The sequence below is a fragment of the Suncus etruscus genome, chromosome X (genome assembly GCF_024139225.1).
Source record: "Suncus etruscus isolate mSunEtr1 chromosome X, mSunEtr1.pri.cur, whole genome shotgun sequence".
Taxonomy (NCBI): domain Eukaryota; kingdom Metazoa; phylum Chordata; class Mammalia; order Eulipotyphla; family Soricidae; genus Suncus; species Suncus etruscus.
The window spans coordinates 100813700-100836494 of NC_064868.1; the positions used below are offsets into that span (position 1 = coordinate 100813700).

The following is a 22795-nucleotide window of genomic DNA, read 5'->3' on the forward strand; positions in this document are numbered from 1 at the left end:
AATAAAGAAGCCTCATCAGCACTAATGAATGGGAATCGATATTTGAAGAGATGTCTTTCTCACTCACAGAACAAGGGCAAAAAATACTCAGATGTGAGCCTCTTAGAGAACGGAGAAACTAGCTTTCATGGAGGAAAGTGGAGGGAGGGATGCAGCTATGATTTCAAAGCCTTTCAACTTGGGAGATATATAGTGGAGGGGACGGGAGCACTTGGAGAGGGGAAAAGAGATTTTATGAGCTTCTCTCTCTGGTCGAGACTGTATTTTCAGTTCATTTCTTCTTTGGAGAAGCTTTCAGGTGTTTGGGGTTATCTCTTGAGAGCAGAGTAGCTTCCTAACATTTTCTCCACAGCGACATGATATAAAAATCATAGCAATATTTGGGTTTTGTGTCAGTGCCACATTCGGAAATATTAAGAGCTATACAAATATAAAAGACTTTATGCTTTTACTTAGAGACATTCGCTATCATTCAAGCCAGCTTGCTTGAGAATCCTTTCCAATCTCTTATCAGTTATGTGATGAGATACATGAGTTTCAGGAAATCCTTTGTTATATGATGCTCTACCACCAGTATCTAGAATCCAGCAGACTCCCTTGTGGGTATCCCCATCCCCAACTTCTTGTTTATCCCACCTGAATGATCAGAACCATCTACACCTGGAATGGGTGGGTAGAGGAGTCTGCCTGGAGGCGGGGAGAGGGGATAAGAAGTATTAGAGCCAATAAGGAGGCAGTAATGAAGCCTGGAGAACAGCTGAAAAGGAGATAGAGGCAGAGAGAGCCAGAGAAGGAGCAGAGAAGTGGCTGCTTAGAAAAGGCGTAGCATTGAAGCTGCAAGGCCCAGAGTGAGGAGGTGTACATGGCAGTTTGGACTGTGGAATAAAGCTGGCTGACTCCTGGAACTTGAACTGACTGCTTGTAATCTCTCTGCTGTCACCCTGCACCCTCAAACCCGCCAGGCCGTAGGGGCTGCAGGAGCTGGGCTGAGCTAAGAAAGGCCTCACCATCCCCTTACCAATATTAGGAGTCTTTAATTTATATTAAAATAACACTCCTGGACCCATCTTCTTTAGGGATAGAAATTTAGTGACACCTGCCACCCTCTACCCACCCTACCAGCTTTCTTTTTCACACTGGGGTTAGACATTATCAGTCGCCACGGCCCTTTCACTTGAGCACAAACACAGCCTTTTCATTTATTTGCTCACCAAATCTTTTCTGTGCTTCATTTTAAGAGTCAGTTGGACAGATAAACAATAAAATACAAATACTATTTCAAGCACCACATGCTAAATGCCAAATAAAAGATAAGTAGACATAGTCTCACTCACTCTTTTGAAATACAATTTCATTTTCCTAGGACCCAAGTAGTTCTTTACATTTCAGTGCTGCTGTAGCTAGAGCACTTAAACCATTTTTTTCCATAGGGGATGATTTCCAAAAAGGGCTTGTCAGGTACTCAAGGAGATACTAAGTTTATGTATGTGGCTTATCAAGAAAATGAATCGCGTATGTTTGACATGGCTGGATTCTTCTCCCTCAAGTACTTCTCTGACCTAAGGGGAAAAATTCTGGACTGGAGATGATCTGATTGCCATTTGGGATTAGATGTACTAGATGCCATTTCTTATCACATTATTCGATCAGAAGCACATAGAACATACAGAAGAGTCAAGTTAGTGTGTTCTCTCACCTGAATACAATACATGCCATGTTGCAGAATGCCCTCCCCTTCCCCACATTTCTGATGGTCAAGACATTTGTGGAACATGTGGGAAATGGCTTAAAGCAGCTTCTCAAATACTATCACTTTTATTTAGCATTGCTTCATGACATTGGCAAGGGAGAAAAATCTCAGTGATGTTGGACAAGACGTGATCATTCAAGAACCAGCCTTTGTTCCTTTCCTTTAAGTCACAGTTTCCAAGAATCTTTAGGCCACATTGGATGAGGACTTAGAGGACTGGATAGGTAGTGACAGTCGTCTCAGCACACAAAAGGATTACTGGCACTCAGTACTGTTTCCTCTCTGGAACTCACTTGGATTTGGTTTTATAGGCCTTTGATGAGACCAGGATAAAAGGGAGGGACAAACCATTGCCTCAGAAGAGACTAGATATTCAGTGTATGAGAAACCTAGATCCATTCCCACTGAGACCTTAAAGATGGCAGCCCAATGAAGAGATGAAAATTAAGAGGGTGACAAGTGATCTAGAGGTAGACAAAACACAATTAGGGTGAGTCTGTTTCAGATAATGTAGGCTGGGAAGTAACTCTGATTCAAGACAGCTGTGTCTCCTTCCCCATTTCTTTCATATGCCCCAAATTATCCTGCATAGATTCTTACAGGCAAAATTTATTCCCATAAATCCCTGGGATTTTGTGGTCTCTGGGCCTTGCAGCACATTGATTATCAACTTCATGCATTTGTCTTTCCAGTTTCTGAGACTCTCTGTCCTTCCTTCCTTCTTCCTTCCTTCCTTCCTCCTTCCCTTCTTCCATCCCTCCTTCCTTTGCTCCTTCCGTCCATTCTTCCTTCCCTTCCTCCTTCCTTTCTTCTCTTCTTCCTTTCCTCCCTCCCTCCTTTCCCTCCTTCCTTCCCTCCCTCCCTTCCTTCCCTCCCTCCCTTCCTTCCCTCCCTCCCTTCCTTTCCTTCTTCCATCCCTCCTCCTTTCACTCCATCCACCCCTCTTTTCTTCCTTCCCTTCCTCCCTCCTTCCTTCTCTACCTTCCTTTCTTCCCTTCTTTCATCCTTCCTTCTTTCACTCCTTCCATCTCTCCTTTCACCCTTCCCTCCCTCCTTCCTTCTTTCCCTCCTTTCTTCCTTCCCTCCCTCCCTCCTTCCTGCTTTCCCTCCCTCCTTTCTTCATTCTCTCCTTCCTGCTTTTCTTCCTTCCCTCCCTCCTTTCTTCATTACTTCCTTAATTACTTTCTTCCCACCCTCCTTCCTTCTCTCTTCCCTTCCTTCCATCCCTCCCTTCTTCCTTCCCTCCCTTCCTCCCTCCTTCCTTTCTTCCCTCCTTCTTTCTCTCCTTCCCTCCCTCCTTCCTTCCCTTCTTTCATCCCTCCTTCCTTTGCTCCTTCCGTCCATTCTTCCTTCCCTTCCTCCTTTCTTCTCTTCTTCCTTTTCTCCCTCCTTCCCTCCTTCCTTCCTTCCCTCCCTCCTTCCTTCTCTCTTTCCTTCCTTCCCTCCCTCCCTTCCTTTCCTCCCTTTCTCCTTCCTTCCTTCCTTTCCTCCTTCTTTCTCTCCTTCCCTCCCTCCTTCCTCCTTCCCTTCTTCCATCCCTTCTTCCTTTGCTCCTTCTGTCCATTCTTCCTTCCCTTCCTCCTTCCTTTCTTCTCTTCTTTCTTTCCTCCCTCCCTCCTTTCCCTTCTTTCTTCACTCCCTCCTTCCTTCCTTCACTCCCTCCCTTCCTTCCCTCCCTCCTTTCCTTCCTTTCCTTTTTCCATCCCTCTGCCTTTCACTCCATGCACCCCTCCTTCCTTCCCTCCCTCCTTCCTTCTTGCTCCTTTTTCCCTTCCTCCCTCCCTCCCTCCTTCCTTTCTTCTCTCCTTCCTGCCTTCCTTCCTTCCCTCCCTCCCTCCTGCTTCATTACCTTCCTCCCTCCTTCCTTCTTTCCCTTCTTCCCTCCCTCCTCTCCTTCTTTCCTTCCTCCTTCCCTCCTTCCTTCTCTCCCTTCCTTTCTTCCCTTCATTCATCCCGCCTTCTTTCACTCCTTCCATCCCTCCTTTCTTCCTTCCCTCCCTCCTTCCTTATTTCCCTCCTTTCTTCCTTCCCTTCCTCCCTCCCTTCTCCCTTCACTCCTCCTTTCTTCAAACTCTCCTTCCTGCTTTTCTTCCTTCCTTCCCTCCCTCCCTCCTTCCTTCATTACTTTCTTAATTGCTTCCTTCCCACCCTCCTTCCTTCATTACCTTCCTCCTTTCTTTCCCTCCATCCTTCCCTCCCTCCCTCCCTCCTTCCTTCCATTCCTCCTTCCTTTCTTCCTACTCAGGGTCCTTTTAAAATTATCTATCTTCTTCCCGCTTTCCTACTAAACTTGAAACTTTGGGGGAACACAACATATTTTCCCCTCACAGTTGGGGCAAGTTTTTCAGGGAAAGATTCTTGGGTAGAACTACAAAATTAAACTCCCAGGAATTCACCTGCCACAAGTTCTGCTTGTGCTCATGCTCACTTTCAGATACATGTTGGCCTTTGTAGTGCTTTGCTGTTTGTTTACAAAGAACAAGCATTTTGCCTGCTTTGATTACTTAGCACCTAGTATCATGTCATGGCTTTTCATTGTGATGTTCCTCTGCACAAGGTTTTCTTTGTTTACCCTCAGATCTGCATTTGCACAACCTGCAGTAGGTCAGAAGGGTCTGTATTTCTCTATTTGAAATGACTCTCACCCCAAATCACCCTGTCTACAGTAGCAGTTGACAAGAAGACTGCTATGGCCAGCTGACAGATTTTCCTAATATCCTGTGGTGCCCTGTCTTGAGCTTAGACAGGGTTACTTCTCATACAGATTATAAAGTAGCCTTGCATCCAAGGCATGAATGGGAAGACTTAGCTGTAGGGATGGATGTTGTTTTATTACAGAGAATGCGAATGCCTGAACTTCCTGACTGGCAGTGTTCAATGAGCCACCTACTCTTTAGCACATAGCTGCAACATCAAGATTTTTTGTTTCAGGGGCCAGAGCGGTGATGCAGGGCGTAAGGTGTCTGCCTTGCATGCGCCAGCCTAGGATGGACGGTTTGAGTCCCCAACATCCCATATGGTACCCCTACCCAGGAGCGATTTATGAGTGCAGAACCAGGAGTAAGCCCTGAGCGTCACCGGGTGTGCCCCCCCAAATAAAAACAAAAAAGATTTCTTGTTTCAGAACACTTCAGGTAAAATGTCCCACTACTATCTGTGTGGGAGGAGAGGGAGAGAGGGAGACTATCTGAGAGAGGAAGAGGAGTGAGGAAGAGGATGGTTCAGTGGCCAGTGACTGTGATGTGGAATTAAGGACATTGAGATTTACTTGAATGGGGGGTAGTTTTGCACCCACACTCTGTGGTGTTCAGGGGCTACTCCTGGCCATGTGCTCAGGAGTGACTTAATATTAGGGGTCATTTACAGTGCCACGGATCAATCTGGGGATCGGCTGCATGCAAGCCAAGTGCCTTACCTCCTATACTATCTCTCCAACCCAACTTGCTTGATTCTATCTCACAGAGCATAGTGTGTCCTTCACAGGCTACCCTGACCTTGTAAAAAGTGACAGTGTTCAATTCTGAGTTCAAGTCTTTAGTCAAATGGGTGTTTTAGTTAGTGTCTAAGCTTGGATCTGGATGAAGAAAAGAGTTGGTATGATCTCAAAATAACCCAAGAGTGCTTTGCCAGGAAATTGTAAGGGATGGGCCTGGACAAGAGCACACTGTGTATTTTTCCACCTGGAAATGCAGATAACTTGTGGCACGTCTGTGTAACAAAAAATGGTGCTTGAACTATGCAGGATTCCCAACGCTTTCCCTATAGACTTCGTACAACTCTTCCTGGATCAACCATCTTCCCGCTCTCCCACCAAATGATTGGTGCACCTTGGTGCTCCCTCTTCCAAGAACTGCTTTTTCTCCTTCCTGGACATAATCCTACCACTGGGAATGCGCAACACACCCTGCTTTCTCAAGTCTTATCCCTGGCTCTGCATTCAGGGATCACTCTTGGCAATTTTGGAGGAGACATTATGGGATACCAGGTATTAAAACTAGGTTGAACTCATGCAAAGCAAGCACTCCACTTGCTGTGCCTTTGCTTTGGTCCCTACCTTTGGGGACTTTTGATAGATTTATTAGTCTTCATCTGGGCCCATAAACATCCTTTGCCAGGAACCCAGAATTATGTCTTGTCCCAATCACATTTACCTAGCTATATAAAGTCAGTAGGTTCAGGGACAAAATAAATCCTGTGATCCATCCCACCTACACAGCTACTTGTACGCACTTATTTCTGAGGTACTTAAAAGATTTCTACATATCTGGAGAACTCTTTGACATTGTTTGAGATGCTGTTCTGTGCCTCTGGAAGGCTGTTATACTCATTGAAAGCTAAGATAAGCATTTTTCTTTTTACCTTCCCTTTTCATAAAAGGTTATGCTGACGTAGATCAGACGAACAAAAAGATCTTTCTGATGAAATCAGGATAAATAATTCCACACATCACCAACTAGTGAGAAAGATTTTGAATTGGTTTCCATGGAAATCTGAAGATGAAGAAAAGTAATAATTTTAAGACAGAGCAGCTGCCTTGAAGATAGTGGTAGAAATAGTTTGATAAAGAAAATAGAATAAAGTAATCAAGAAGACTGCAATCAATTATTCCTTTTTGTTTACCTTCAAGTGATTAATTTGTCTGCGTTTATTAACCTGATGAGATTAAGCGGACCTTCCTAGTGATTTATTTCGTAATTGTTTCTAAGGTTTGACATAAGCTGTAGAGTTACTGAAGGTGGAGATTTAAATTCAATTACTCATGAACCAGGTGGTGCTTCTCCTGAAAGAATATCGGAATTCATGGTCTTCTCATGCTAGCATTATGAGGGAAAATTATTAATTCATCTGATGGTATCTCCCAAAGACTTTTAGAAGTCACTTTGGCATTCTCAGACTTCACTAAAAGAAGCCACAGAACTAAACTTGCAACATACAGAATGCAGAGACAGGAAACAAAGGATTTTTATGTTAGAGACTATTTTGTATACTCATTCCCCTCAAAATCCACTTCTATTAGGGTTTCTCTTGAAATCTGGACTTTCATTGAACTTGACCAATGGTTTCCACTTTCTTTAGCTTTGAAGGCTACTGCTGAATATTTTGACAGGCTAAAGAAAGAGAGAAAGAGAGAGACAAACACACAGTAAAACATGAAAAGAGAGGGAAATAAACACACACCTAAGACCTTCAGAACGTTTAAATGAAATGTCTAATTGCTTTTTTTTGTCTTTGTGATCATTGTTACATATGTTTTTCTATTCTTCTTGTGGGTATAGTAAGGATAGAAGGGACTCTCCAAACACTAATCCAGGTGCCAACTCTCCATCATCCACAAAGACCCGGAACACACCTAAGAATGGGAAGTAAGTGAAAAGTGCTTGTATACATCTCACACAGCTATCAGAACACCACGTGCTGTCTTCATTTTATTCACTTACTCATTCATTCATTCCATCCATTTATTCAAATTTATTTGTGATTGAAGATTTGTGGGATGCCTTTTGTATTCCTCTCACTGGGGTAATCTCTGGTGAATTTGTAATAAATAAGGTATGTGCCAACAATATGGGATGCACGAAGTACTAATGAAAGGAGAGAAGTGGTGGGAAATTCTGAAGATGACTTTGGAAAAAGACCTTAGGACTGCCTTTGTGGACAGAGACATATGGTGATGCAAGAACTGGACAATGGTTGTCAAATATTAAGGAAGAAACTACAGTGTTGATCAATAATTCAATGATTTTCGAAATCCACGAAAATCTGTCATCGATATATGAAATATCATGATGTCTTAGTACATTAATTGTCTGCATTAAGGTTTAGGGTTAAAATATATAGAAGGATATTCTGTAACTATCTTGTTTTTAGTATATGTATTTTTTTACCATATTACTGATTTATATTTTACACATATTTTCTTTTCCCAGAAGTTAGCACAGCCATGTTCTACATGAACTGGACCTTTCGTGTTAGCAAAATTTGTATTGGCTGAGTATTTGTGATATTACATTTACCTCTTTGGATTAATTCCCCCCAAAAATAACACTGGCTGATCTTCTCCCTTGGATTCATCAGGGCCTGGCAATCAGAAGCATTGTAATATCATGTAGATAACATATTCCAATTAAACACTTTCCCTTCAAAGTGGCTGCAGCCTTTGGTGAATGAGTCAGGCTCTCTGGAAGCTGTCTTTCTTGGGTGTAGGGACATTGTGACAGGCAGAAATACAGCCCAGAAGGAATACCCTGCTTACATCTAGAACATGAAAGATGCCTTCATCATGCTAAAAGCTCTAACTAGCAATAAGATATGTCAGTACAAGAGCATGGCTTTGCAATGAAAGGTGAATTTGTAACGGTCATATGTTTTATGTATCCAGCATTAGACTAGAAATGCTGTGCTTTAAATATGATCTTATATTCAATTCCCAAAGTGAAAGATCTATGCGCTGCCTTTTCTCCCTTCTTCTCCTCCTGAATACCATTTTAGGTTTGCATATAAAGTTGAATATGGGCTATATTGGAGAATATAAAAAGCAGTGTTGAAGACATAAGACTAAATCTCAGAGCAGTTAGAACTCGTTTCAGTTATTTATGGCCAAGCACTATAATCAAAATACTATATAAATAATGAAGAAAGAGAATTGATATGCACATTCCCGAGCAGCTGAATGTTTTCCAATTAGTCCCAATTCAGCTTCAGCAAGCATTCTTAGTTAACACAGAAGGCATTGGAGTATCACCTTTAACTCTCTGCATGCAGGAATGGCATAGCCTGGTTGGGACACCTTATACTTTCTGTCACATTGCAAACTGCAGCACGTACTCTTCATTTATGTGATTCCTCCTGCACTTTGAAAGGGACATAACTGTGTTTCTTTTGGCTTGACTGTAACCCAGTTTCTTCCCTTTTGAGTGAAGACCGAGGGAGAGCCACACAAATGGAGCAGTTGGTAGAATCTGAGTTAAGACGACATAGCAAATGCATACCTAATATCATCCCCAGGTTGTTAGCAGTAGTATGCCTGCATAAATGCATACTTAAGTAGATCTGCGCCATCTTCTATCATACTCACTGTATTTGGATACCTCCCAAGCTTCTGCCAGGGAGAGGGCCTCCCTCTTTGCATATTCTGAGCTAGGTAGCTTTTATTTGCTATGTATGCGACTCACGGATGTAGCAAGTTCTTTTTTTAAAAAAATCATCATTTGTGTCTTATCAATTATGTCTCCAGGATCCATTTATTCTCTTCAGAGATGCGTATGCCATGTTCCCTCTCTATTACTTATCCCCCATCATTTTCCAGGTGGGTTGAAATCATTCTTGCACTGCACATTTTCTTTCTTGTGGGTTATCTTCATCAACAAGAGCAGTGCAGACCTTCCATGAGAAGGGTAAAGTGATGGCATGATTTTACATACTTTTCTACACCAGTGTTTAGGCACTTGCATTATAGTTTATAGAAAGTGATGGGGTCCTTGGTTTGGGCATGTGTGGTGGTAAGGGAATGAAAAAGGATGAGTTTTACTGTCCAGAGCTTTTGCCTTCAGTACAGTTTTTCACAACATCCAACATAAAGGAAGCTGTTTTGCAGGGCTCTCCCATGTTATTTGGCCTGATGACCAGGAGAGGTATAATAGATCTTAAGAGTTTCTCTGTGTCATTCTTATTTTTTTGTTGAAGGGCTACAACCATGAGGGGGCCTGCCTTCTGCTCTGTGCTCCTTAGTATCTCCCAACATTACTGAGCAGGGAGTGGGAGAATGAACTTGCAGTGTCAGGGGTCAAACTAAGATAAGCCCCATGCAAGGCAAATACCTTAATCCATGTACTACCTCTTCAAACTACTTTCTGTTATTTCAAGGCCAGAAATGCATAGAAAAATAGGTGTCCTTCTCTGAAAGGAAACAGGATCCTTCTTAAGAAGCAAAAAAAATGTAATAGTGAGAATGCCTCATAAAACCATCATGGTTAAAGTTACTAATACCTAGGCTGGACAGATCCTATAGGCACTAAAGCACTTGACTTGCCTGTGACCTACCCCATTTCCATCCATGGCACCACCTATGTCCCCTAAGCATGGCCATGAGTGACTCCTGAGCACAGTCAGGAGTCCCTGAGTACTGCTAGCTGTGGCCCCAAATACACCCACCCCTGAAAAAAATATACTGACAGTTAATATGTGCTGAGTGTGTGCTATGGATCAACCACTGTACCGTGATACATTTTTGTCTTATTAATTCTCACCCACCAAAAGTTGATGAAATAGGCACTTTTTAATACATGAGAAAAGTGAGATTTAAGATATTTTGTGCCTAGGTGGGGTCTCATGTGAATAGGTGAAGTACACTTTCTTGTTTAGCATTAATAACTAGTAAAATTAAACATGCATAAACTACACAGGGTATTTATTTTGTGCCAATGTTTTGTTTTTTGGGTCATACCCAGCACCGTTCAGGGATTATTCTGGTCCTGCACTCAGGGATCACTCCTGAGAAGCTGGGGGTGCTGGGGTTTGAACCCAGGCTCACTACATGCAAGACAAACATCCTATTCACTGTACTATCACTCCCACCTCCTTTGTGCCATTATTAAGTTACATCCTAGGGCCATGTAGATAAATAGAAGACACAAGAAGTACTTTCTAGGGACTTACAAAATTAGTAGATAGAAGACGATTATTTTGGGGGAATTGTAGGGAGTAGTTTAGAGGATCACAGCCATCAGTGCTCATGGATTCCTCCTGGCTCTGTGATCAAGAAAGACCCCTTATGGTGACTCATAGGGACTGTATGGTGTCAAGGTTCAAACCGAGGTCATTGAGATGCAAAGAAAGTGCCTTATTTAATTCCTATATGACCTTTCTAGCACATCAGATGTGGTGTTTAGGGATGATAATGTGAGGCAATCACAGAATACTCTTGGAGATAAAATAGTTATTTTAGTCAATGCAGGATTGGAATGGGAGTGTCAATGAAGTTTTCTGAGAAGTGACCCCAGGCCCCTTTAATTCTATCCACTTCCTATCATATAGTCAGACTAGATCAGAAGAGGAAAATGCAAAGCTATCACAAAGGTGGGCAAAATCTTAGGTTGGCAAGAATAACTTGGAGTAATGCATTAGGTTAAAGCTAAAGCTGAGTGACCAGTTTTGCCCTTTTCCCCAACTTAAATTCATTTATGACCAACTCAGATGCATGCTGAGTAGTTGAAGAAACCTCCAACTTGAAAGTTGTGTCAATTTGGCATGTTCTATTTCATTGCTTGGATTTGAAGCTGGGTAACTAGCCCTCTGTTCCAGAGATGAACAGATGGAATGGGCTCTGTCTGAGCAGCAGAGCCAGACTGCCCTGGCAATGGCTTTCAGGGAGGTGCATATGGTTTTTTTTTTATGCCAACAGTAGGCGAATTGATAAGACAGAAAGAAAAAAGTATTGCAGAACCAGACCTCTGAGCTCAAGAAGCATACTTTTGGCAGAGGTTGACCCTTCACCAACTAGCCTAAGCCACCACAATTAACCTTCCATTTGCTTACCTTTGGTAATATGAAACAACTTCTCAGGTCAAGCATACCTTGTAGCCACAGTAGCCATTAGAGATTCTGGGGCCAGAGTGATAGCACAGTGGTAGGCTGTTTGCCTTGCACGCAGCCAACCCAGGACAGACCTGGGTTCAATCCTTGGCATCCCCTATAATCCCCTGAGCCTGCCAGGAGTGATTTCTGAGCATAGAGTCAGGAGTAGCCCCTGAGCACTGTCGGGTGTGGCCCAAAAACAAACAAAAAAAGAGAAATTTTCATTTGAGGATTGGAGCAATAGTAGGTATGGGGCCTGCCTTGCATGTGATCAACCCAGGTTCAATCTCTGTCACCCCATATGGACCTCTGAGTTCTTTCAGGAGTGATCCCTGAGCACAGATCCAGGAATAAGCCCTGGGTATGGCTCCAAAACATAATAATTAATAAAATAAATTGACGTTTTATGCCAAAGTATTCTCAGCTTTACATGAAGCCAACTCTTCAACAGATAAGGTGCTAAAACTCAGGGGGATAGCATTCAGTCACTTTCCTAGTCACCCAGCCAATCAGTAACAAATGACAGCCTAGTATCTGGACCATCTAAGACTTGTCCACTGCTCTCCCTGCTACAATACATCGAGTTCTTCTCTCAACAAGACTGAGCTTCAACTAATCACATTGAAGTAGACTTGCTTGATGCCTGATTTCAGCACACCTAGTGGATGTCAAAGCTCTGAACTGGTGTATACCACAATACCTGTGGAGGTGGGTTCTGCCTGGCATTGTGAAAACAGAGAGACTTTGGGGAGAAATCGAAGTCCTTCCAATTGTTAAGAAATACAGCATTCATGGTGATCAAAGGAAAGAACACGTGCTTTTCCAGTGCTTCACTTTTACTCTCAAATGATACCGTGTGTGCTTGTGTTTGGATAGTCACTCTTCCTTAAGTACTGTTGAGTGATCACAAGCCTTCATCAAGAAAGCAATAAAGAGAACGTGTAACTCTCTACATCTATTCTCCCACCAATCAATCATCGGAGGCTAAAGATGTGTGTGGATATGAGAGATAGGGAGAGGGAGAAAGACAGGAAGAGAGCGAGAGATTTAGAGGCATCAATTTAAAAATCAGATTGCAGGCAGTTGGAGATGATGATGGAAATTAATCACTCCTATCAGCTGGAAACGTTCCCATCGGCTCAGGCTTTGAAACAACCTGGACCGAGTTTAATTTTCAAATATGAGCGAGGACCATGAATATCACATCCAAGCACAGTGCCTGGTAAATGATATCATCAAAGTTGAATTAAGTACCTCCATGTTGACTTAAGTGAATGAAACTGAGAAAGCTAATCTGGAGAAAAAGGAGGGCAGAAAGGGAATCAGAGATGACCATGTCATTTCTTGCTCACTTTACAAATTTACCTAGAGCTGCCCTTAGCAGTAGACACCGAGGGAAGGCTGACTCTCCCACCTGCTATTTTTGCCAAGTTTGTCTCATAATGAACAGCTTTGTATATCTACCCAACTGTATCTAGATGAGAGAAGTAAGTAGCATTGAACTTCACAGCTAAACACAGATACCAACTTGCCTTTGGTTTGTATTGGCAGAAGCCAAATATAAATCTTTTTTGCTTGAGGAATATGAAGCAAAATCTTGCTTGCTCTACATAGTATCAGTGTGATACCACTTTATGTTCAGTTTTGTGTGTGAGAGACTGAAGACTCATTTCTCCACTCATTTCTCCAGACTAGGAGCTCACAGTTAAGCTCTTTCTTTGAATCAACAGCCATATATTTCTTCGAAGTCTTGCCTCCTGTTAAACACTTAGTTGTGCCTCTGTGTATAAATGTATGTACACTGTCACTTGAAAATGGTTTTGCCTCATATGTGTATAGGAGTTAAATGTCTAAATATTATATAATTTCTTTACTTGTACATGGTGTATGTGGTTGTGTTTTAGTTTAACTACTAGACTAAATCTAATATCATAAATGTGTGTGAAAAATAAAACCCACTCAGAAGTAATTATTCACCCTTTATCTCTCTGTCCTTTTCCATTTTCCTCCCTCTTTATTCCTCTGTCCCTTCCCTCCCTTTAATCACTTGCCCCTTTTCCCTTCTCTTTCTTTCCCCTTCTCTCTCTCCTTTTTATCTCTACTACTCTCTTTTATTTTTTTGTTTTTGGGCCACACCTGGCAGTGCTCAGGGGTTACCCCTGGCTCTGTGCTCAAAAATCACTGCTGGCAGGCTTGGGGGACAATAGGGGATGCCGGGGATCGAGCTTGGGTCCATCCCGGGTTGGCTGTGTGCAAGGCATACCCCCTACTGATATACTATCACTCCAGTTTGGACCCCTCTCTTTCTTAGAGAATAGAGTAATGAATAAAACAAACTTGTGGTAGAGGGCTGGGGAAAGAGTAACACTTACCTTGCATGAGGCCAACCCTGTTTCAATCTCTGGCATCTTATCTGGTCTCGTGAGCACTGCCGGTTGTGATTCCTGGGTGCAGTGCCAGGAGTAACTCCTGAGCATCACCAGGTATGGCCCTAAGAAATAAACCAGAATAAAACCAAACTGATGTGAGCATGCAACCCCCCCCCAAACAGCCTGAAAAAATTAATTCATTTGTATTATTTCTCTTTAATATTCACCACTTAGTATAGTGAGAGACCTTTGGTCACAGCAAAAAAAAAGTCACTTCTTTTCCAGAAAGTGCAATAATTAATAAGGCCTGAAAGTAGCCTAAGACATTTGAGAAATCCTTTCCATCACAAGGGGTAAATAACACATGGGCTTGACATACTTTGAGGTTTACCCTACTGCTAAGCAGCTGCAGCTCAGGGCTGTTCAAAGATCTTTTTGAAAAGACATCAGCTTTGGAATTAGAGAGACCTGGATTTGAATCCTGGCTCTCCTGTTGGTTAACTTTGTACCTATCTCATTGGACTGATGTGAGAATGAAATATGATCTAAGTCAGCGTTTCCGAGTGGCTGGCACATGACAAATGCTTATTAAATGTCAACTAGTAATTATGCTTTGCTTTAACTGCCAACATATCAAAACTGGGAACATTATGTGACCCGGCCAGTATGATTTGGACCAAATGAGACCTTTGGTTGGCACAGCTGGCCTGCTTGTCTGTTTTGCCTGCAATACAAAGAAGTGGCAGAAGTCCTAGCACCAGTTGGCACAGCTCAAATGCCCACAGATTGGGTGAGACTAGAAATCAGTGGAAGATCCAGAATGAGTTGAGCCATGGAAATAAGTCCCAGCAGGCACACATGTACCTCTATAATGGTTAGGATGGAGAAAAGACTTTTATCATAATAAATATGCCCTGAATCCGAATATTTGGTGTTTCATGCTGTTTTTGTTTCTAACAGCTTTGTCCGGTGTGTTTCATGGGTTGTTGGAAAGTAGTTGCCATTTTTCTTGCTTCTAGCCTGCTTTTCCAAACCATGGAACCAATATCCTGCATACTACACAAGATTTCTTAAGAATCCTTTGGGTTTTTCTCTCTGGATCATACATGATTGAGAGCACTGATCTGTACTGCTCTGACAGACCTCGGGAATATGGCCAGTTCGCAGACATTGTCTGGAATTGCACTCTCCTGTCTTACAAGAAAAGCCCTTAGTACTTAATACACTAATATTAATATTAAATATTAATATTAATGATTATTAATACTTAGTACATTAATCATACAAATTTGAGTCTAATTTAAAAAAAACAATAATGCAAAGAATTATGGTGTTAATGAAGGTTCCACCATCTTTCTCGAAGTAAATCTCTGTGCCACTCTAGCGTTTCCTTTCTGTTACTTTTTCCTTTTTTCTCTTCCTTTTTACTTCCTTTCACCAGTCAACCCATCAATCAATACTACAGCTGTCCTTTATTCCCAGTATTTTAAGCTCTCTACTCAGCTCTTTCTGAGCTGAGTCACAATGTCTGAGTGCTTTCAATACTAAAAATATATGAGAATATAGGGGCAAAATTAATGTGATATCTAAGAAATTAGTTTTGGGGGGCCACACCCGGTAATGCTCAGGGATTACTCCTGGCTATGGGCTCAGAAATCGATCCTGCCTTGGGGGAACATAAGAGACACCAGGATCGAACTGAGGTCCATCCTAGGTTAACGCATGCAAGGCAGATGCCCTACCACTTGCACCACTGCTCCAGCCCAATATCTAAGAAATTATAATGAGTCCAATGCCAACTAACAAGGAGTGCAGAATAATTTAAATGTAGATATTTAAATTTGGCTAAATTCAACTTATTCATCGTTTCTTTTATGTATTATGCTTTTAGTATCGGACCTTAGAAATCTTTGCCTAGGGGCCGGAGAGATAGAATGGAGGTAGGGCATTTGCCTTGCATGCAGAAGGACGGTGGTTCAAATACAGGCATTCTATATGGTCCCCTGAGCCTGCCAGGAGCAATTTTTGAGCACAGAGCCAGGAGTAACATCTGAGTGCTGCCGGGTGTGACCCAAAAACCAAAAATAAATAAATATTTGCCTAAACCAAAGTTGCAACCATTTTCATGGATGTTGTCTTCTAGGTATGTTAGTTTGGGTTTTTCATGTTTTCCTATTTATTTAGGACTGATATCCAATTGGAGTTATATTTTGTATATGGTTGCTGGGGAATTTGTTCACTTGGACCTTGCTTGGTATTATCTATATGTGTATATTATGTACACAAAATATTAGAATAGGATATGGGAGGACAGAAATAAAATGCTATTATTGATTGGGGTCAGAAGGAAAGTATAAAGGTCATGGTGTTTGCCTTGCACACGGCTGACAGGTTCAATCCCCATTATCCCTTATGGTACCCAAGCATTGCCATGAGTAATTCCTAAGTGCACAGCCAGGAATAACACCTGAGCATTGGCAGGTGTGGTCCAAAACTACACAAACAAAAAAAGCCAAAGCAACAAAACAAAAAAATGCTGTCATTTGATCAATGGTTATTGCTTCATTGCAAAACAGGCTTTGCATCTCCAGGATAGTCGCTTGTTAAAGACTAAGCAACAAAGAAAAATGAGGCTGGACTCAGTTCATTGGTGATTGAACTCCAAATAGTGTCTGAAAATGCTAGCGATGCTATAAAATTCAGACCAACATATGTTATTACTTGCTTGAAGTAACTTTTGTACTAGATGATTAAGAAGATGTCATATATATCTGCAACACAAATCATCAGTGCACAGGGCTCTAGCATTTCCGGAAAGACTGTAAATGGTGACTATGGTTCAGGAAGATTGCTTGAAAGGTGTGTTTTTATGGTACCATCAGGCAATGTTTGGGAACACTTGAATGGAATTGAGTATGACAGGAGATGAGGACAACCAAGAAATGTGTTTTCTTGAATAGCCTGGATAATTGAATCAAAGGGTTCAGTTGACTTGTCCTGTGTAGTTTGGCTGACCTGATACATATTTGGCCTTCACTATCTGCAAAGTACACAGTAAATTGGGGGAGGCAACGAAGGACAACAAGGGGGAAGGGAAGCAGATCAGGTTAAGCATAAAGGCTGTAGAGGTAGTACAGCAAGTAAGGCCTTGATCATGGTCAACCTGAGTTGATTCCCAGTACCTCACATGGTCTCCTGAACATTACCAGGAATGATCCTTGATCACAGAACCAGAAGTAACCCTTGAGCACAATCAGGGTAGCCAAAGAGCATAACAATAAAACATTTTAAAGTATAACTTGCATAGTGTTTTATAGTTTACGAAAAGTATCACATCCATTATCTCATTAAGTTTTGCCATCACCTCTATCTTGGAGGTAGAAATTATAGCTACAGAAAATATTATATGTTCACATCTAACTAAATCAGAGAGAAAGGACATGTTGTTCTTAGAATCATGGAGACACTAAGCAGCTAAACCATGATTGAAACCAGGACCCTAGAATCTAGTGTTTAGATCTTTATTTTTGCTTACAGTGAAGGACTTACAGAGAAGGACAGAGGGAATTATTTGTTTCTTCATTTTTGTTTGTTTGGGGGCCATACCTGCAATGCTCAGGGGTGATTCCTGGCTTTGCACTTGGAATTTTTCCTAGTAGTGCTTCTGGGACCATATGGTGTGCTGGGGATGGAAATCAGGTCAGCTTCATGCAAAGCAAATGCCCTACCACTGTGCTATCAGTCTTGTCCAAGGAGTGCATTCTTAAGGTTGATTCAAATAATTTTAGGTATTGAACCACAACAAAAAGAAAACCCCACCAAAACACATCCTTAAATTGGCAATCCAGGTGGTGAATCCTTTATACACATAGAGGAATTGAGCTAAACACCTAAACTTCCATGATAATGTATAGCAATGATAAGCCAAATTAATTTTATTCCATGACAGTGGAGGGGCACACCTAACAGTGCGTAAGGGGCTGTTCCTGGTTCTGTGCTCCTGAGTGACCCCTGATGGTACTCAGTGGTGTCAATGATTCAAGTGGTGTCAAGGATAAGTGGTGTCAAGGATTCAAATCCGGATTGGCTACAGGAAAAGTAAGCACCACAGTCCCTGTACTATCTTTCTGGTTTATGATAAGTCACTTAAAAAAAAAAACCACACTCTTCCCATGAACTGCAAAATGTACAAAACTCATCACCAGCAAAAGTATTAGGTTGTCAACTTTAATTAAGACCAGGAATTTTAAAATAAGTAACATTTATTGAGTGCTTCCTATGCCCCAGGTTGTAGATTAAGTGCTTTAAATGAATGTGTTTTCTTGGTCTGCTACCATGATGTGGGGTAGAGGAAGAAGCATTGCTTGTTTGATGACATGGGCCACACCCAGTCCTAAAGGGAACCTGCAGGGTGGGGGTCCAGGGACATCAGCAAAGACAAGCTCTTTGTCTATGGTGGATCGTGAAGTCATCCAGGGCGATGATTTGGCAAGAGTTGGAAATGAAAGAATTTTCTATTTTGTCAGAGGCATCTAAGATCCTAAGTGATCGAAGTGGAAATTCTGGTTTGATTCCATGTGGCTTCTCAACTGTTTCCTTCTTGCTTGTACATGTTGGGGAGATCTATGCTGCTTCGATGAGATGGCATCAGTCCAGCAGTTTACATGTAGCCCATCCTTCCCCCTCGATGCCTATAAACTCCGCAAGAGTTATCAGGCTGTTTTGTGCCTTCCTGGTAGCACTTGCTTCAACTGGGGCCTTTAGCAGTCATGTTTCACGGATTAATTCCAGTTAGCTTTGTCCTTGTGAACATATCAAGCCTGGAGAGTGGATGTTTCTTCCTAAGTACCCCGCCCCCTAGTGGCCAGTTATAGTATTGTGGGTAGCAATATAATTAGCTTCTCCGATGAGAAGTTCCTTTTACCATTCTTTTTCAGATTCCTGATTATAGGAATACCAGGCAGAAGAAAAAAAATACGTATTCTCTCTCCCCAGCTCTCCACCCTGAAAATGACCCTTTGCCTTTTTCCATTTCTATTTTAATTCTAATAGTTTAAGGCTAAGAAAGGTTTTCAACTGCTGGTCAGCAGACTAGTGCAAATCTGAAAAAAATTTGCCAACAGTTAACAAAAGTCATTGCTGCTTAAGGTGCTTCTGGATCATGTAGTGTTACTATTATATGTTATTATATTAGTGACACATAAAACTGTTTCTTATAATAAGTGATTTTTTTAAATTTTTGCCATAGTGGTCTGTGAAATATTTCTCCTATTTCCAGTAGACTATAGATATCAAAAGGTTGAAAATTACTGTTCTAAAGCATATATCTGCTTTCTAAAACTCTTGAAAAGACCATTGCATCGTTTTTTATGGTTACCAGGGTTTTTTTTGTCTATGTTCCATAGAGATATCAAGTTCTGAGGCAGGATCTCTGAGCTTATTCAAACTGGGTGCTGGAGTGATAGCACAGTGGTAGGGTGTTTGCATTGCACACTGCCAACCCGAAACAAACCTAGGTTCGATACCCCAAACCTGCCACCAGCAATTTCTGAACTCAGTGCCAGGAGTAACCCCTGAGCACCAGTGGGTGTGGCCCCCAAACAAAAACAAACAAATAACTGGAGGTAAAGTAATGGCAGAATTAGTAAGTGGGTGGTATTACAGGCTTTCACTCGACTGGCCTCTTTCTGGGGGACTCATTTAATCTCATATACCTGCCACAATATGACCAAAATTCATAGATTAAAACCCCAATTCTAGCTAGAGAGATAATCCAAGATTTAATTTCTTGCCCTCCACATGACTGATCCAGATTTGATTCCAGACACTGCATAGGATCCCCTGAGTACCGCTAGTAGTGGTCAGTGAGCACAGAGTCAGGAGTAAGATATGAACACTACCAGTGTGGCCCCAAACCAAATTTACATACACCAAAATTAAATTTCACTGATTAAAAGTTGAATGCGATGAACCCTGAGAGACTGGAAATACTCAGGGAAAAATCATTTTAAAGAAAGTGCCTTCAAGCTGGAGTGGTAGTACAGTAGATAGGACACTTGACTTGTACACGGTCAACTTATGTTTGACCCCTAACATTCCACCCGATCCCCTTTGGAGTTTTTTTTATTTTTTGTTTGTTTGTTTGTTTTGATTTGGGGGCACACCTAGTGGTGTTCAAGGATTACTCCTAGCTCTGTCCTCAGAAGTTACTCCCAGCAGGCTAGGGAGACCACATAGGATGCCAGGGATCCAACTCTAGTTAGCCACATGCAAGGCAAATGCCCTACCTTCTGTGCTACCTCTACATCTCAACCTGATTCCTGTGTACCACCAGGATGAATCTCTGAGTGCAGAGCCAGGAATATATCCTGAGCATAGCTCTGTGTTGCACAAAAACAACAAAACAAAAACAGGAGCCAGGAGATAGACAGTACTGTTATTAAGACATATTCCTAGCATGCACCCAAACTGGATTTAGTTCCCAACATCCCATAGTGTCTTTAGCATCAGTGGTGCAGTCATTGAAGTCATTGAAGCCCCCTCTCTAGTACCAAAATCTAGTATTCAACAGGATAGTCCATCTAATAACAAGTAACAAAATGACTCAGCAGCATCCTTTCTAAGGCCCTTGCATTTAATAAACTTTTAGTTTACTAAAAATTGTTGATGGAGGGGGCTTGGTGGATAGTACAGTGAGTAGGACTTTTGGCTTGCATGCAGCTGACCTGGGTTTGATTCCCCAGAAACCCATATGGCCCCCAAGAAACTCTAGGAGTGATCCCTGATCACAGACCCAAGAGCAAGTGCTGATTTTTGCCAGGTGTGCCCCCCCCAAAGAAACCCAAATAAATAAGAAATTGCTGGTGGTTTCTCAGGTCTCCTGAATACTGCTATGGAGGCCCTAATAAATGGATAGATAGATAGATAGATAGATAGATAGATAGATAGATAGATAGATAGATAGATAGGTAGGTAGGTAGGTAGGTAGGTAGGTAGGTAGGTAGGTAGGTAGGTAGGTAGATAGATAGATAGATAGATAGATAGATAGATAGATAGATAGATAGATAGATAGATAGATAGATAGATGATAGATTATTAAAAATAAATATGGATGGTCAAGAGGCATACTAAAAAATCTCATCATCACTCATGATTAGGGAAATGAAAATCAAATCAACACTGAGATATCATCTCTCACCAATAAGAATTACACATCTCAAAAAAAATCTAGAAACAGCCAGTGTTGCAGGTTGGTGAGAAAAGCGGTCTCGTTCACTGTTGGTGGGAGTGTTGTCTGGTTCAGTCTCTACAGAAAGCAATATGGAGTTATCCCAGGAAAAAATGGAATAGGACTTCCATACAACCCAGTGATGCCACTTCTTGGCACTTATCTCCAAAAAACAAACATATAAATTTGAAAGGATATATGCATATCTATGCTAATGCTATATTTAGTACAATAGCTAAGATAGGAAAACAACCCAGATACAGATGAATGAGTCAAAAAATGTGCTTTATATACACACACAGGAATACTATGCAGCTCTAAAAAAGAAAAATACAATTTCTGCAACATGGATGCAACTAAAGTATATGCTGAATGAAATAGTCAGAAGGAAAGGGTAGATGCAGAATGATTTCTCATATGTGGCACAAAAAGATACACAGCAAGGTAGCAATAAAAGGATCAAAGGGAAGTCTGGGAGAATGATCCACATAATTGACTAGGGGAGTGGTTGAAAGGGTGGAGCTTTGGGGTCTTTGGGGGAGGTGGGTACACTGAGTGTGGTTTTGAAATTATGTGAATGAGAAACCATCATTAAAATAGTATAAATGTCAGAATATCAATCAATAAAAAGAATAAAACAGAAAGAAAAGAACAGCCTTCATCCACCTACACAAATTCTCCATAAAACTTACAATCTATTAGGCATCAATCCCCTTTCTCAATTTTCATCTTCCAAAACAAAAATGAAGAAGGAGACAAGAAAAGGAGGAGGAAGGAGTGTTTCTAACTTGTTCTTCACAGGTGAGAGCTAACAGTGTGACAGTTTATTGTTCCCTGAGACAGACTAAACCCAGGTGAAGTTGACATGGAGGGGAAGAAGCGTTTCCTAAACTGGCTTCTGCTCTGAGTTTAAATGAACACACACTCTTTCCACTCCATTTCCTCAAAGTAGCCTCTAGGTTAGGCTGGAAAGAAACCTGGAGGGGAAGAAAGGACCATTAGCCAAGAAGGGCGTATTATTTTAGTTGTTTCAGCTCTGCTGGAGAAGAGTCAGGTGGGTGTTTAGACTTCCAAGTCGTATTGTACATTTTGAATGTCATTAGATAGTCCATGGGGTTTCCTAATATTTATTCACTGTAGGTATTGTATATGATCTAGAATCAAGCATTTGCAATTTAAAGAAGTCTTTTTTCCTGGGCCAGAAACATACCACTTTAGGTAAAAGTGTTTGTCCTGCACCAAGATGACCCCCTGATACCACATACAGTCCCCAGGAGTCATTTTTGGGGGGTCACACCCGGCAGCACTCAGGGGTTACTCCTGGCTCTCTGCTCAGAAATCGCTCCTGGCAGGCTCGGGAGACCATATGGGATGCCAGGATTTGAACCACTGTCCTTCTGCATGCAAGACAAATCTCCTACCTCCATGCTCTCTCTCCGGCCCCAGGAATCATTTCTGAGCACAGATACAGCAAAAGTCCCCAAGCACTATAAGGTGTGACTTCTGAACTAAAAAATATAAAAAACAAGGAAGGAAGCTGAAAGAAGGAAAAAACAATAAATAAGAACTCTCTCCAGTGTTTTATGCCCACTGATCAATTCAAACCCATCACTAAGCCCATTGTATCTTATGAGTCCTAGCCCATACTCTATGTTATACTGGCCTTGTCAGGAAATAATTTTTACACCAAATCTTCAATAACTTATGTCCTTAAGTTCTATCTGTTTGTATCCTAGTTTATTTGAAAGAGCTCAATCCTTATAATTTGTCAAATATGAACCTGTATTCTGGCCCTAACTCCCTGGACAAATGAACTCCTTTGTGGCTTAGTTTCTTAGTCCATAGAATGGTGACAATATTGGACTTCCCTCTATT

General features: G+C 41.6%; 1 protein-coding gene across 2 annotated transcripts in view; it reads left to right on the plus strand.

Moving 5' to 3' along the window:
* Positions 1-22795, plus strand: part of HS6ST2 (heparan sulfate 6-O-sulfotransferase 2) — a 355745-nt gene that overhangs the window by 300654 nt on the left and 32296 nt on the right. The window contains exon 4 of one of the 2 annotated variants that reach the window (XM_049766664.1): positions 7027-7113. The exons of the other annotated variant lie outside the window; for it this stretch is intronic. Coding sequence (XP_049622621.1) covers positions 7027-7113 — 87 coding nt within the window. The remainder of the gene's footprint in view (positions 1-7026; positions 7114-22795) is intronic. 2 annotated transcript variants of the gene reach the window in all.